This window comes from Telmatherina bonti (genome assembly GCF_933228915.1).
Source record: "Telmatherina bonti genome assembly, chromosome: 23".
Lineage (NCBI taxonomy): Eukaryota > Metazoa > Chordata > Actinopteri > Atheriniformes > Telmatherinidae > Telmatherina > Telmatherina bonti.
In genome coordinates, this window is record NC_136632.1 from 8,791,404 (window position 1) to 8,806,792 (window position 15,389).

The 15,389-nt window shown below is 35.4% G+C and overlaps 1 protein-coding gene across 1 annotated transcript in view; it reads right to left on the reverse strand.

The window, feature by feature from the left end:
- pcloa (piccolo presynaptic cytomatrix protein a) overlaps positions 1-15,389 on the reverse strand; it is a gene marked incomplete at both ends in the record, with an annotated part of 65,147 nt that overhangs the window by 15,127 nt on the left and 34,631 nt on the right. The window contains 8 exons of the mRNA XM_079263522.1: positions 497-675; positions 761-825; positions 1,180-1,288; positions 7,696-7,821; positions 8,988-9,063; positions 9,212-9,315; positions 9,836-9,883; positions 13,116-15,180. Coding sequence (XP_079119648.1) covers positions 497-675; positions 761-825; positions 1,180-1,288; positions 7,696-7,821; positions 8,988-9,063; positions 9,212-9,315; positions 9,836-9,883; positions 13,116-15,180 — 2,772 coding nt within the window. The remainder of the gene's footprint in view (positions 1-496; positions 676-760; positions 826-1,179; positions 1,289-7,695; positions 7,822-8,987; positions 9,064-9,211; positions 9,316-9,835; positions 9,884-13,115; positions 15,181-15,389) is intronic.

The window sequence follows — 15,389 nt, forward strand, 5'->3', positions numbered from 1 at the left end:
AAACTGATGGTAATGTCCAATCAGGAGTAGCCAAAGATCAACAAGTGATGAGAAAAGCAGAAAAAATATCAATCCTCTATGACTAGAATAAAGCCAAGAAGATGTTTGTGATGCAGCTGAGGTGGTTTGGAGAGAATAGCAGGTAAATAGTAGCAGGAAGAAGTGGAAAAGAGGAAAAAGTGTAAATAGTTTTTCTTCTTCTGGTTGGTCTTTTTGCTGCTATATCTATGGAAACATTCATTTCACATTTTATGTTGATGTGGTCTGTATTTGGTTTTAAAGGCATATAGATTTAGAGGTCATTGGTTTAAATAAAAGAAACTTAAGTTTCGCAGCTTTTTTATTTAAACGTAGATTTCAAAGCAGCTTGTTTAGCACGTAAATATTCTATCATCTTTCTGGCACATTAACAATTACAGTATTTAGGATCCAAAAAAGACAGTGGCTGTGAAATAAATCCCCATAAAGAACACATAAATGTCTTCAGTGGACTCACCTTGCTGCTGTGGCGTTTCTTACTGACGGAGGGGGATCCTGGCTGACCTGGGCTGGATGTTGCTGAAGTCGGAGCAGGCAGACTGGAGGTTGACGCAGGACCCTGCTGCTGGGACACTTTCTGCAGTTCAGCAGCCAGCTGTTTGGGATCAACACCTGGAGACCTGGGGGGTCTATCCCCTAAAGAATTTACACATGTAGTATGTTATATGCTAACCCATGCAGGGGCTGGAATGAAGATAAGAAAAAAAATCCTACAACTCACCTTTGCTGTGCTCCTGGAAATCCAGGTGCTGAGAACCCTCAGACTCAGCCAGCATGTTAAGATCACTGAAACATTAAAAAAATCATCTAATTTAACTCTGAAAGATAAGATTGGTAACAGTAAAAGATGGAAAAAGTCTAAATAAATACACTGAACATGAATGAAAGAAGACTAATAATGATAGTCTACATAAAGTACAGGCTAAGCTAACTAACTACCATATACCTGAAATAGGAAATCAGTCATGAGAATTAAGAGATAATGATGGAGGGGAAGATTAAGGAGGGGAAGAGGCAGGAAACATAATCTTGGAGGTCAAAGGGAGGATGAACAAAAAATTATAAGAGAATGACACAATCAGCAAATTAAATTACCAATGTGAGCAGAACATAAAAGATCATGAAAAAGGTCAAACTCACAGTCTGAGACACACTTCTGCCTCATTACACAGCTGTCCAACAAGCCCTTGAACCTCTTCATAAGTTTTCCCCGTCAGAAGAACCCCGTTCCACTCCAAGACTTGCATTCCTAAAAATGATTTGTTTATAGAAATGTTCAGAACGATGACCAGAAACATGTTGAAAAGTACAAACATCAAGCAATAAAGAGAAATAGCTCTTCGGCTGAAAGGAAAAGGGATCAGTCTTTATATGCAGGACTAAATGAGTAAAAAATAAAGATCTATAGCTTGTTAAAACTTGTGGTTACAAAATTTCCTGGGAGAAAAGCAGTTATGACTCTTACCCAGCGGACACAGGCATCAAACTGCATGCCAGTACTGGAGGAATAAGTGCTGCTGACAGCCGAACAGCAGCTGTGCACCCACAGGCAAACACACAAAAAATCCACTCAGATATAACCAAGTGTTATTTCATCTACTAAACCGGTATTTGTTGGAGAACCTTTTGCATTTAGGTGAAGAAAATTACAAACTCCCATCAAATAGTTTGCTCCAACATGCCTGATAACAAAAGTCTCATTTCACACTGCAGCATGAATCCACTCAGCACAACAAACCCACTGCATTTAACAAAACACACACCCTGAACACTTTCAGGACTTACACAACTTGAAGCAGCTCATCAAGAGCCTCTTCTGTTTGCGACGATAGTCTCGAGCTGCATGTGTGCGAATGACAGGAAGCTGCACTGTAGTTTCAAGCTGATATTACACTTTAACTGTGCAGCTGTCTACGTTGAACTTCAGCAACAGATTAATTCTCACGCACGCACACACACACACGCAAACATGCACAGTCCCTCTGTGACACTAAGCCCATACGCCAGTTGAATCTGACAACATTTCTCTATATTCACACCAAGCATACAGAGAGCCGCCATGTTCCCACTGGCAGAACCGAAGTGCTCTGCAGCCATTCTGCTCAGTGTTGATGACAGAGGTGTGGGTGTTCCTATGGCAGAGTTGTTGATGCAGCAAACAACATGACTGGTGCTTTCTGACTTCTGGAAATAAGACAATCATAAACACCATGATTATGTTCTGTACCTTAATATGTGCATATTTATTATTATTTATAGTATTTATTATTGCTTAATATTATAATATTTTTTATAACATAATAAAAATTATATGATTTTTTAAATAATATAATACAATGTAATATAATATTATTATTGTTTATATAATCTATTAATACTTAATATAATATTATTTGATATTTATTATTATTATTATTATTATTATTATTATTATTATTATTATTATTATTATTATTACAATTATCCTAAAAGCTAATAGAAAAAAATTTAAATATTCTGTTTGATCAAACTGTTCCATTAAAAAACGGGAAATGAGGGTTGGTGTCTTGTTAGCTCCATAGTTTTCTTAGTTTTGCACAAAATGATAAAGAAACCAGTTTGTTTAGAAAAAAAGGGGCACACATGATAGTATTTTTGCAAGTTTTTTATGAGAATTTATGAACAAACATCATATCCTGGGTGACTGGGGAGTTTCTGAGGATAACTGCGCTGGACTTCACCCGAAAATGACATCTTTGAGGAACTTTTTTTCTGTTTGCATTTACTCTCAGGCAACACTGAAATAAGAATCATGTTTTATTATATCAGCTGAACACTACATAATAAACCAAAACTTCTTCATGAGATTCTGCACTTTGTTATTTTCAAAAGCAATGTAAAAGCTGTTTACACAGAGAATGTTTTATTGCTCTGTACTCAAGGATTTCAGGTATTGCTGCCATGTGCTAGACCAATAAACACAGAGTTATGGCTCTGCTGTTTCCTCTTTGGCAACCTTTTAAATTATGAGCAGACATCAACTGTTTCTGTAAAAGAGATCTAAATGGAGCTTTTTTTGAATTGTCGGAGAGAAATATGAACAAAATTAGGACAGACAAAATCCACAAGAGCCCTGTGATCGCCTGGCGAGCTGTCCAGGGTGTACCCTGCCTTTTGCCCAAAGACTGCTGGGATAGGCTCCAGCTTCCCCACGACCCAAACCTGGGCCAGAAGTTTCCTCTCATTGACAACAGATCAGCAGGGAAAGAACTTTAAAAGTTAGAGTTTTACAGCTGGGCAATGCCCTCAATGTGACAACTGAAAGCAAGAAAGAGTGAATGATGAATGCAAAAATCCTACAAAAGGGAAAAAAAACGTAGGAAAATAATTTAATATGAAATATAATGAATATTGAAATATTTTAGGACTTATTAATAGAGGTAATATTTTTTATTTCTTTTTGACATAAAACTGAATTACTTTAGGTGAATGAAAAAACTGAATACATGGAAAATAAATAACCGATCAAACAAATAATTCTAGGAATGCATAAATAATTTAAATAACTTAATAAATAACCATGTACATGAATAAATATAGAAATTAATAAGTGCATCAATACCAAAATATATACAATAATATATTCATTTATTTATATGTTTAGTGATATATTTTTAAAAAATCATATAATTTTTGGGGTTTTGCACAATTATAGATTTATCTGCTATAAAAATTATATAAATGAAATTACCAATGCTTTCAAGTGAAATATTAAGTTCAGTACTCATTTCAGATTTCCAAAGTCAGGAGGAGATAAAAAGATAAATTGCAAATCAGAACCTATTTTCACTTGCAGCATTTACATATTTGGTTCTGTGTTTTCTGAGTTTTCCCGTGAATGCTTAATAAGATTTAGCTAACAAGAAATAAAAAATGATACGATTTCTGTGTGTGTTTGGTAAAGTCAAATCTGCTGCTTTTGTGACTACGTACAGAAAATGTAAATTAGAAAACAACTAGACTGGTAATGTTAAAAGGAAACAGTCTGTTCATGATACAGATGTTCCAAGATGTTTTTGGGGGGTAATTGCTGAAATTTTAATACATTTTTAATTTATTTTAATCCAGTCATGAACAAAACTTGGTGAACTTTATAAAGACAATTTTCGCCACTAACCATCGCCTAGGGCTTATCTTAACTACATAAAGAACAACTCACTTGTTTTGATGACCATTTTAGAAGATACAGTAGCTGCATTATGTATTTCTGCTACAATATTTCTTAATTCTCATAATTACCATGTTTCCCTGCTTCCAACCAACTTATTATAACAAATCTTCAGAACAAATGATGTCATCACACAGGACACATTTGTATATATACATTTGTTACTAGCTAGCAGTAATACTTGAACTACCAGCAACACATCATAAAGTAAATATCATGACAATACAGACTGTGGTGACTTTAATACCTAGTCCTTCTTCATTAACATACCTTATTAATATACTGACTGGTCAAAAAGTTAAATGAAAAAGTCACATCCTCTAGGATTTTGATAAGCAACCTCTATAGTTTTGACCACGGCATACAAAGAGTTTTCTTTCAATGGCCTTATGCAAAATTACATTTTTTTCTGCACATTTTTCTACAGAATCTTCTGGGAGACTGTAGGAATAATTGAGACTGGTTGGGAACTGATGTAAATTTAGAACTGGATGCATTTGAAGGCTAGTCTGAAAATTTCCAAAGCAGCAGAAGTGAATACCTCTGAACTTGTTAATGTCTGTATCAACACTGGCAAGTGCAGGGGCTTCATAAAGTATTGCTCAAACAGTGCAATCGCTAATGTCTGTAAGATGCCAATTTAACAAGAAAACCAAACATCTTATTCACTTCCAGGATTACCGTACATGCAGCAGGAGTGCTGCGACAGATGCTGTTTACTTATGGAAGGGGTCATTTTTAAATGTACAATTACTACTCTGTAATAGTAGCATTATTAGCACATTTAGCACGTCCTTTTTTCACTAAAAACCTTAAGTGAAAACATATTTCCTCTATTTCAGATGTTTAGATGTTCATTAAGATGTTAAATGCTCGCAGATGATTGTTCACCTAAAGCCCTTCATGCTTACTGAGTGGCCAAAAAAATAATGACAGAAAAAGGTGAAGGAGCGTCACCTTGTCTGTGCCTTACAGCCTTTATCAGTGACAGATGACCTGCATGTCATGCAAGGTCAGGTTACATAATCTGTGAAAGTAAAAATCAAAATGTTGAAAAGGCTATTTATAAGATGGAAAGTTAAATGATTTAGAGTTGTTAAGATGGCTGTAGATATTCTGTTGTAACTAGTTGAGTTTTAATACAGTATCTGTACAGTGGCAGGGCTAGACTCCTATACATGGGGTATACATAGGTGGGCAGGTTCTTGACTAAATTTAAGTATTTTCAACTATTCCGTCATTTTGTTAGGTTTAGCAGACCACTAATTTGACCCTTATTGACACACATCATTTCCACATCACAGGTTCTGTGTTGTGTATTCTAAAACCAAGAAAACAGAGAAATCACATTGCTTTGTAAATAATTAGAAAATCAATCTTGTGCTGTGTAAAAGTATGGCAGAGAATAGGGATGAAAATCACCAGTTTGATCACAAAACAATTTTTATCAAATTAACGGATATTGATTTAATGTTTGCCAATGTCTCAAAACAAGTCACAGTTAGATTTTGATTCAATTTGATTCAGGATTCAGGATCATTAAATTTAGTGATATCATTGAAAAACTATTCCCATTCACATCAAAATCACAAAAAAGCAAATAAATGTCATATAATATTTTGCCACACACACTGCTTCAATTTAATAAAAGAAAATAAAATAAAATACATTTTTTTTTTACCATATCATCGATATAGATTGATATATTGTTACACCCCGAGTATATAACAGTATTTCATTGTATGAAAAAAAGGCATTTTTCCAATAAATGTAACATCTTTCTCATGAGTTTTACCTGCCTCTTACTTTCCCCCTTTTTTTTTTTTTTTTTTTTTTTTACAGTTCTTGGCTATATGTACAAAACATTTTAAGACTACAGCCATTCTTTTATTTGCTATTCTTTATTATTTATTGATATTAAATCTTTTATATCAAATCATATTGTGTAAATGTTACTACCTTTTCACACCTCAACATCGTTAAGTTTCCACAGTGTTGTGAAAATCAATAAAATATCTATACAACCATCTGTGAACACTAATTCAATGCGAATGGATCAGTGAGTAAGAATAAATTATAAGAAAGACCCCCTGAGGGAGCATAAGCATCGATGTTGACTTGCAACTGACCGAGAGCTCAACTGAACAAAAAATGCATTCAGTTCAGATTATTCATCAATTGGATTATTTATTCTGAGCAAGATCCTTGTAAACAAAGAAATAATCATTTATGACCACCTGCAAATTTCACCAGTAAAATGCTACCATTTCTGGCTGTGATTTACAGTGGCAGAGCTGGACTTTTATATTTGGGCAAGACATTATCAAGGTGTCCATACAGTAAGAAAGGAAATTATTGTGTGTGTACCTTTTGCTTTGTAACACACTCACATACACTGCTTCGGTCATGGACAAATAAAATATCTTTACATTTGTAATCTGAATCAGTAAATGGAAATATTTGCAACAAGTTTAAAACATCAGTCTTGGTGATGTAGCACTCAAGAAGAATACAAATGTGTCCCCTAATATTTATTTTAGTGTCACAATGATGAGTTTTATTTAATCCCTGGATCAATAAGGTTGTTGTCAAAAAAATCAATATTTTGTTTGGATGAGGGAAAGTTCACCAGTTAGCATTAGAAAGCAGTTTTCTCTAAAAGGATGTCTGATTCATTTATTCATATCTAATTTCCATTTTCCTTGTCTGCTGTAGATAATCCATAAATAAAGAAGCAGATGTAGTCCTACTTCGTCCCAATTCATTCTGCCTTTTGGCCAAAAACCCTTAATGTGGGACAGATAAAGTAAAGGCTTTCTTTTAGGGATTGAAAACTCATAATCAACCAGTCTTATAAATGGCCCCAAAACCATTGTAGAACAGCTGGTTAAAACTTAATGCTTCATATCTTAAATAAAAAAGACATTTGCAGGGCAGAGGATGGAGCAAAGTTGAATAGAATGGAAGGAAGTGGAATTGGGCAAAAAACAAGTCATAAATGTGCAGCCTAGTTTTCTGCAGTCATACTGCAATATTTTATCTGACAGTAAGTAAAACATGACCTCAGACATCACAGATAAATCCACCAGCTGCTCAAATAAAACCTAAAGGCATATGTACTGTAAATACAACATGCCATCGCTACTTGCTAGCTATAGTTTTCAGCTTAAATCCAGCACTATTGTTGTAAACAGCAGTGATGGTTATTCCCTTTATTTATTATTAGATTGTGTTATGTGTGTCTCTTAACATAGCCAGTACCACATTACCAGCAGTCCATTTATAATCATAAATCTTTCTTTTACCTATTTTTTAAAAAGCCAATATAAAAATTCAATAGTATACTGAATTTTAAACGATAATATCTTCAAATTTACATTTTGGCTCAAAATTAAGATAATGTCTTGTGTTTTGAATAAAGAGAGAATGAATTTGGTTGAAGCTTTTACCTTCAAGAATCTTCCCTGTTTGTTCTGCAGCTCCACCCGGTAGCACTTTGGCAACATAGGCTCCAATGTCTCCATTACTGCCAGGGACCTCCTTTCCTCCAACTACACGGATACCCAGTCCGTTTCCTGTTTAGCCCAAAAAAATAAAGACATGTTAGTTGTAGTTTTTGAAAAAAGAAAAAACTAGACCAACATTAGACTTTAATATGAGCTGTCTTTGTATGAGCATACAAACAAAAACTTGAGAGTGTGGAAATGTGAAGCTAAAGTCCATGGAGATGTGAAGCTAAAAAAATCCAAAAAATTGTGTTGAGTTAGTAACATTTTGGTATAATATTCACTTCTTTTTAAAGAATCGTGTAATTTAGGAGAGAAAGTGTATGATGTGTTTTTATGAGGCAGAGGAGTGAACAACTGTGATTTCCATTAAAAGTTAGCTGGTAGGTATGGGTAGCATTAGCTAAAATTAGCGCTTTAAATGCATACTGAGTTTTCTATAGCTATCAATTAAAAAGTGATTCAAACCAATATCTTAGTAATTTAGTAAATTATTCACCATAATTAAAATAAAATCACTCAACTACATGTGTCGAAAGCTAAATTCTTTTATTCATGCTCAGAGGTGATTTGTGTTGTGTGTTTATGCTAACGTTCATTGAAATAACATCAGGGGAAACAGTGTCTCCACCATTTTGTTTATTCATATTCTATCTCACCATAGTTAATAGTTTTAAAACCCCACTAGTTCGGCATAAAAGGGTAGATATGTTCTGTCTGGTTCAAGTTTGAAGTAGCTTTATAATTTTATCCTTCAGTCACTGTATGTGTACTCTTTATTTCTTTATACTTTTAAAAACTTGGTTAAGGTCGGGTATTAAAGAGCAATATGGTTAAGTGGTTAGGAGGAAGAGGAAGTGCAATGTATGCTAAATTTTAAATTTAGTTTAACTGAGAGCAAACCTTAAATCGATATACTTCTAAATCAGAAAAGTAAACTATTTTCTATCACATTACAAACACATCCAATAATATTTTATTATAATTTACAAGTTTAAATTTATTCAAATAAATGAACGAAATCTTCATGTAAAATGTTTTCATATTTTCCAATAATTGATTTTTAAAGGTTGATAGCTCAGAATTATATGCAGCTGAGGTGATAAGTTTCAGTACTAAACCTTTTTAAATGTCTATAGATGTATTCTGCTAGAATTTAGTAGGTTTAGCCTAACTATATCAAGAAGGGAAAAAAAATCTAATTTAATGTAAAAGAAATTTTTCTGGCACTTTACCTGAGACACTGCGGTCTTTGGGATCCCTCCGCAGTTTGACCCTGAGGTGAGGGAATGGGTAATATGGACCTTTTCCCTGTGGCCCATACACAACAAAGAAATATTAACCTTATTCTGTTATCACACACTTGCATGATATGTTAAATATTTACTTGACTAACTGTGGCTGTGGCTGTATGCATTTTGTTGCTGCTTGTGTTTGTGTGCAGCTTTTCATATTTCACCTGTCTGTTCTCTTGCCCATTCTCTGGATGTCCTTCTCTTGGTTTGTCAAACCAGTCTGTCTCCTCTCGTCTGAGGTGGTAAGCTTTCAGGATGAAAACAAGAACTACTTCAAAACCAAACTAAAAGTGTGAACATGTGCTTAATACTATAAAGGATCAATTTAAGGTGTTTTGAAAGTGATTACATGCTATAGAGAAGAATTATATTTGTTTGAAAAGAAAATTAGTGACGGGAATAAAATCATGAGGATGGCACAAGGGCAAAACAACATTTTCATAATAAATTAAGCAGAAAGGTAATGCAGTATTAGGGTTAATAAAGTGTTTTTTGTATAATTATGTGCCAAAATCCTGTATGAATGTAAATGTTGGGTATATTATCATTAAGTTCAAATTATTTACAAGTTAACATTTCTTCCAAAAGATACATTTGTCAAAATTAGGCTAGAAAGGATCTAAATTTGTTAAGTTTGGAAAATTAAAGTCATAGCTATGTACCATTTTAACAACATCTTTAATTCCCCAACATTTAGGCATCATTGCATGGTTATGTGCATGGTTAAGTTGTGGTGCAATTTAATATGTTAGCTAATGGACAAGTAGAAAACTAAACTAATACTCTACCATTGGTTGCATCGTCTCTGTTCAAAGCCATCAAGGACTCACTTAGGGCTGGAATCAAGGCAAATGGGTTTACATAGCAAAACAATGGGAATCAGCATCTTTAAATGTTTAAACCATAGCAAAAAAAGGAACTTTTGGTCCCCTTTTTTCCCTCATCCTGTGTCATGACACTTAATATCTCCCTTTCGTTTGAGTAATATTTTCGTATAAAGTAATAATAAAAAAAAAAAAAAAAAAAACACAAAACCAAAGAAAACCTCTGTTTATCATCCAAATCATTGTTTTGTCAACCTCAATTTAGGAAAAAAAAGTTGAGACTTGTGTAAAATGTAAATAAAAAAAAAGTATGAGCAAACCTAAATAATTTAGATTTATTCAATCATTTTCAAAACATCATTATTTAAAGGATAAAATTTTTCTGTTTCATGAAAATTATTAAATTATTTTGAATTTTATGGCAGTAACGTGTTGAAAAAGGTAGCAAGAAAGGCAACATAAGGCTCAAAGAAGTATGTGACACAACAAAAAAGCTGGAGAATTATTTATCTTACAAAGATGACTGTAAACAGGTCAGTAACACAATAGCTTATTAAAAGAAAGCCCTGAAGAGGCAGAGTCTCTTAGATGTAAATATGGGCTGAGAATCATAATTCTGCAAAAAACTCTTTAAATTGTGGAGCAATGTTAGAATTGTGTTTCAGTCCATCATCTAAAGTATATAAAATAAAACCAATCTGTGACTTTGGAAATATTGTGTACAATAAAGGTCAAAATTCTATATAGCATGCTCATGATGTCCGATTTTCCCAGGCGACAGTGCATTGAAAACATACCTGAATTTGTTGTGGAAAGCATACATGGGCCTCAGGAACACTTTCAAAATCAATTTTTGTGAACACAATTCACAGTGCAATCCCCAAATGGAGGTTACAGTTCTATCATGCACATAAAGAGGCAACATGTGAATTTAAGCCAGAAAAGTTCATGTCGTCTCAGGGTCAAGTCATTTAAAATGGACTAAAGCAAAGACAGACTGTAAGCTTATAAGGTTTTTGAAAGTCTAATGAAGTGATTGTACCCTAAAACCAGTGGCAACTCAGACCCCCCGACAGACAGTACGAAAGCTGAAAAGTAAGCTTCAGAGCATCACAAAGCTTCCATTTAGGTTTTTTTTTCAGAGAAAGCCTTGCATATTTCAACAAGATGATGTGAAACCACATACTGAATATTACAGAAGCACAAGTCAAGGTGCTGGAGAGGCCTTCCTGCAGCCGCGACTATTCTTCTGTTTAAATGATTTGAGGCATTATGAAATGCAAAATAAGAAAAAGAAAAAAAAAAGGGACTAAAGATGGTTTCGCAGCTAGAGTCCCATTACAGACATGAATGGAACAAATTTCTTCAAAACGTGCCACAGCTGAACTCTTCCGTTGTCATTTTCAGTTGACTATTGTCAACAAAAATATCGTCAAATGTAGGGCGATTGTTTTTAAAAGAAGAGCACATGCAACACAGTGGTAAATATAGCCATGTCCAAACTTTTTTAACACACTGTTGCCATCAAATTCAAGATGAGTTAATATTTTTCACAAGAATCTTTTTTTTTATATCAATATTTACGATTGACTATTGACAATGAAGAGTTAGTCTATTAAATTTGAAACATTTTGCTTGAAAGAAAAAGTGTCCCAATTTTTTAAACAGAAGTTGTAATTGAGAAAAGGGGTATTGCTCAAGTGGGAGGTGCAAACCCAGTGCCCTTGATCCCGCTTCCACAGGACCTGTTATCAGGTGTCTTTCCATTAAGGAGAGGATGAGCATTGCACCTTTTAAACCTTACTGGAAATCTTGACAAGTAGGTGAATAATTTGGTTTCTGACTGGCATTCTGTTATATTTACTACAAAACTTATAGCCTTTAGGTGATATAATCTAAAAGGAAAAGTATCTAATTGAATAAATGTTTATTTAACTAAATTCAATTTCATTCTTCACAGTAATGCTTTTTCCCTATTTGATAAAAACCCTACACAACAACAATAATAAGAAAAGGCCTGGATTATTTGTTCATTTTGATCAAATTAAAGCAATAATAAATGCAGTTTGAGTAAGCAAAGACAGATGCCATACATACAGTCACCGAGAAGTTAAACTAAAACACAAATATGCAAGACAAGACATGCAAGATAATATTTATTACACACACATAGACACACAGTTGGTTTACTGTCAGTGAACATGCATTTCAAAGATAAAATAAAAAAGATTCTTTGGCTATGACAATGGCATCCTGATCTGTTCTTTTATTTCTAAGAATGGCATTATTATGAGGTTAAATTTGATCTTGCGAGTAACTCGCACTATGAATAAAACTCAAATTTAACCATGACATATTTACTAAATTAAATAGGTATATCAATTATCAAACAACTGAAATATAGTTAATATACCATCAATCTAAAAAGAACAAACCAACAAACAAAAGAAAAAAAAAACAAAGATCTTTCTCAACTGATTTCTGTGCCAAATATATAAATTCTGCTAGTGGGCAGAGGCACTTTTCAGAGTGTCACATGTGGGGAAAAAATGTCAAAATCTGACCAAATTTTTAAAGGATTACTCTGTTACTAAGGCCTAAACCTTCTACGCTTAAAATGCAGGATTTGACAGACTATGGGAATCTTCTTCCAACTCAATTGTTGGTTTCCTTATATAGACTATTATGAATTGGCTACATTTTTTTTTTTTTTGTTTTTTTCCTGTCTGTAAAGCGTCTTGAGATGGCATTGCCATGATTTGATGCTATATAAATAAAGTTGAATTGAAAGTTAAATTGAAATTCTTCAAGGCAGCTATAAATTAATTAAAATGTTTGAAAATAAAACTGTTACAAATGCTATTTGTAGAGGGGAGTCTTCTATTTTTTGAACAAAAGTTACACTGTGGAGTGTCATGCAGCATGAGAAATGTAACACTCTATGCAAAACAGATAGTAACACAAAAAAAGATACATTCGAGTCTATGAGACAAAAGGAAAAGACATACAAAGTAAGCATGCATGTGAGACCAAAAGATTCACTAAATTTACTGACACCATGAAAGTGAAAGAAGACATGACAACACAAAATCCCCAAACACATGCAAACTTTGAATCAATAAACACAAGCTACATATCACACAGATAAATGCTGAATCCATGCAAGGCAAACCATTTAAATAAACTCTTAACGATAATATACTGAAAAAGAAAAGAGTGGTAGTGTGACAACTCTGCGTTTTACCTTCACTATCTGACATTGTGCCCTGAAGATCATCCAGTAGTGCATAACCCCTACCCCTGGTTGGCTCTTCCCTGATATGTTGCTGCTGCTGGGAGTCCTGCAAGGACAAGCAGGAACCAAACTGGTCCCTTGAATCGGCTGAGATGGGGGGCAGAGGTCCTGCTGATGCACGGGCCATACCCATAGGCTGTCCAACAGGGCTCAATGGACTCTCTTCTTCTGAATTCTGGGCCACAATAGGTATTCGCCCACGGCCACTTTGCACAATGGGAAGGCTTGTGGGTTTAGTGCGACCAGAGGGGGTTTGGTAACTTGTATCTCCAGATGTTTCTCCATCTCCTTTAAGTCTCAAAGAAGAGCTGGAAGGGTCTCTTTTAATTGACAAATCCAAGCCATAACAAGATGTAGGCCTGGATGAAGGTCTTGAGCGGCTACCACTAGGATAAGCAGAGTCCAAACCCAAGCTCTGGCCCAAGTTTAGTGACCCAGCTAAGTTAGTCCCCAAAGTGGACCCAAGGTACTTTTGTTGTTCTGCAATATTCTTACGAAGGCCAAAGGTAATCTCATCTTGCATGAGCCGACTGGATCTTGGGGATGCACTGGTAGAGCCCAGGTAGCTGGTATAGTCAGTCTCCAAACCTCTGTTATCTGAAATAGATGAATACTTGGAAGAAATTTTGGGATCTGTTAGTGGAGTTTTGTGTTTTTGATACAACATAGATGCTGGTAGTTGTTTAGCTGCCTGCTTCTCAAGGGTAAGTCGACTCATGCTGTACTTTTCTGACTTGGGATAATGTCTTTGGGAGTAGCTAGAAATGCCAGAGCTTGGAGTGTAGTAGTGCTGGGAGAGGCCTGTTAATTGTTCTAAGTTTTCTGTCCCACCTGTACTCCTCCTAAACTCTTGCTTGAGCTGCTGCTTCAGAAGTTTCAGTTCATAGGGTTCTTCCATGGTATCCTCTTCATCAGGGGTCTTTCCAAAAGTATGCAGCCTGGAAGTGGATCCCAGATATTCAGTAGATCCCAGATCTGCAGCACTTCTACGTAGCAGCTTCTCTGCCTTAGCAAGCTCTCTCTCGGCCAGACTATAAGATGAAGAAAGACCTGTGGAGGTCTTAGCTAACTCTGCAGCATCTTCTAGCAGCATGTAGCTTCTAGGAGTATGGTGGTCTACATCTGTGTAGTAAGAATCTGAGACAGTTGACATTGGGCTACCTGCCATGCTTCCCACCTCTAAGGCTCTGAGATCAAGGTGGTTGCCATATTTGTCATACTTTACACCAAGGTAAGCTGATGATGTAGGATCAGGCTGGCGGCTAATCACATCATATTTTGTTGCATCAAGCTCTGAGAGGAGAGCTGCTTGCCTGGCAGCCTTCTGTTGCAATAAAAGCATCTGGTGATAACTCTGCTGTTGGGCGCTAGTGAGTGATGGAACAGATGAGTAGATAGAATGAGACTGGTAGGACTGTGGCTGATAGATAGACTGCTGGTACTGACTTTGAGGATATTGGTACTGAGAGTATTTTCCATATTCATGCTTTGTTTCAGGTGGAACAAAGTCATCCATTTCTGACTGAGGTGCTGTCCTAGGGCGTTCAAGACCATGACCTTCAATTTCTTCATCTTCACCGCCACCGTGCCCACCTCTAGTTTCTCGTATATTACTGACTTCACTGTCTGACATGTAGTCTCTATCCTCTGCAACACTTTGCAGGTAGGCCCTTTCTCTTTTCTCTCTCTCCTTTAGTAATGCATCTTTCCTACGGTTAATTCCCATTTCCAAATACCTGAGCTTAGCATCAATCTCTTTCTCTTCTTCATCTAATTCTGCTTGTCTTTTGCGGAGTTTGGAAGACTCCCGCTCCACCAGATCTAGCTCACGATCAATGTCTTGAAGGATCTTTGCACGTGCCATGTTGGAATTGCGGCACATTCTCCGGCGAGCAGAGCCAGTACTATATGCTGTTTGACCAGTTGTTGTTGACTCTTCTTCTGATGGTGGATTGGGTAGAGTCCTCTTCACCTTCTTTTGAGTGCCAGTTGGTGTGCCACCTGAGCTCTTTCCCTATGGGACAAAAAGGTTTTGGACTGTAAGAATTCAAGCAATTGAGTTACATCTGAGTTATGTAAAAGTGTGTTACATGAAAGGTTATAAGGGAAAAAGAATGTCATTTATATGTCCTAGGTTTCCATTCAATGTGTATTATTGGCCACATATGTCACAGATCACTAACTTTCACTTCATGGTCTAGAAAAAAAAGAAATTTATTCCCA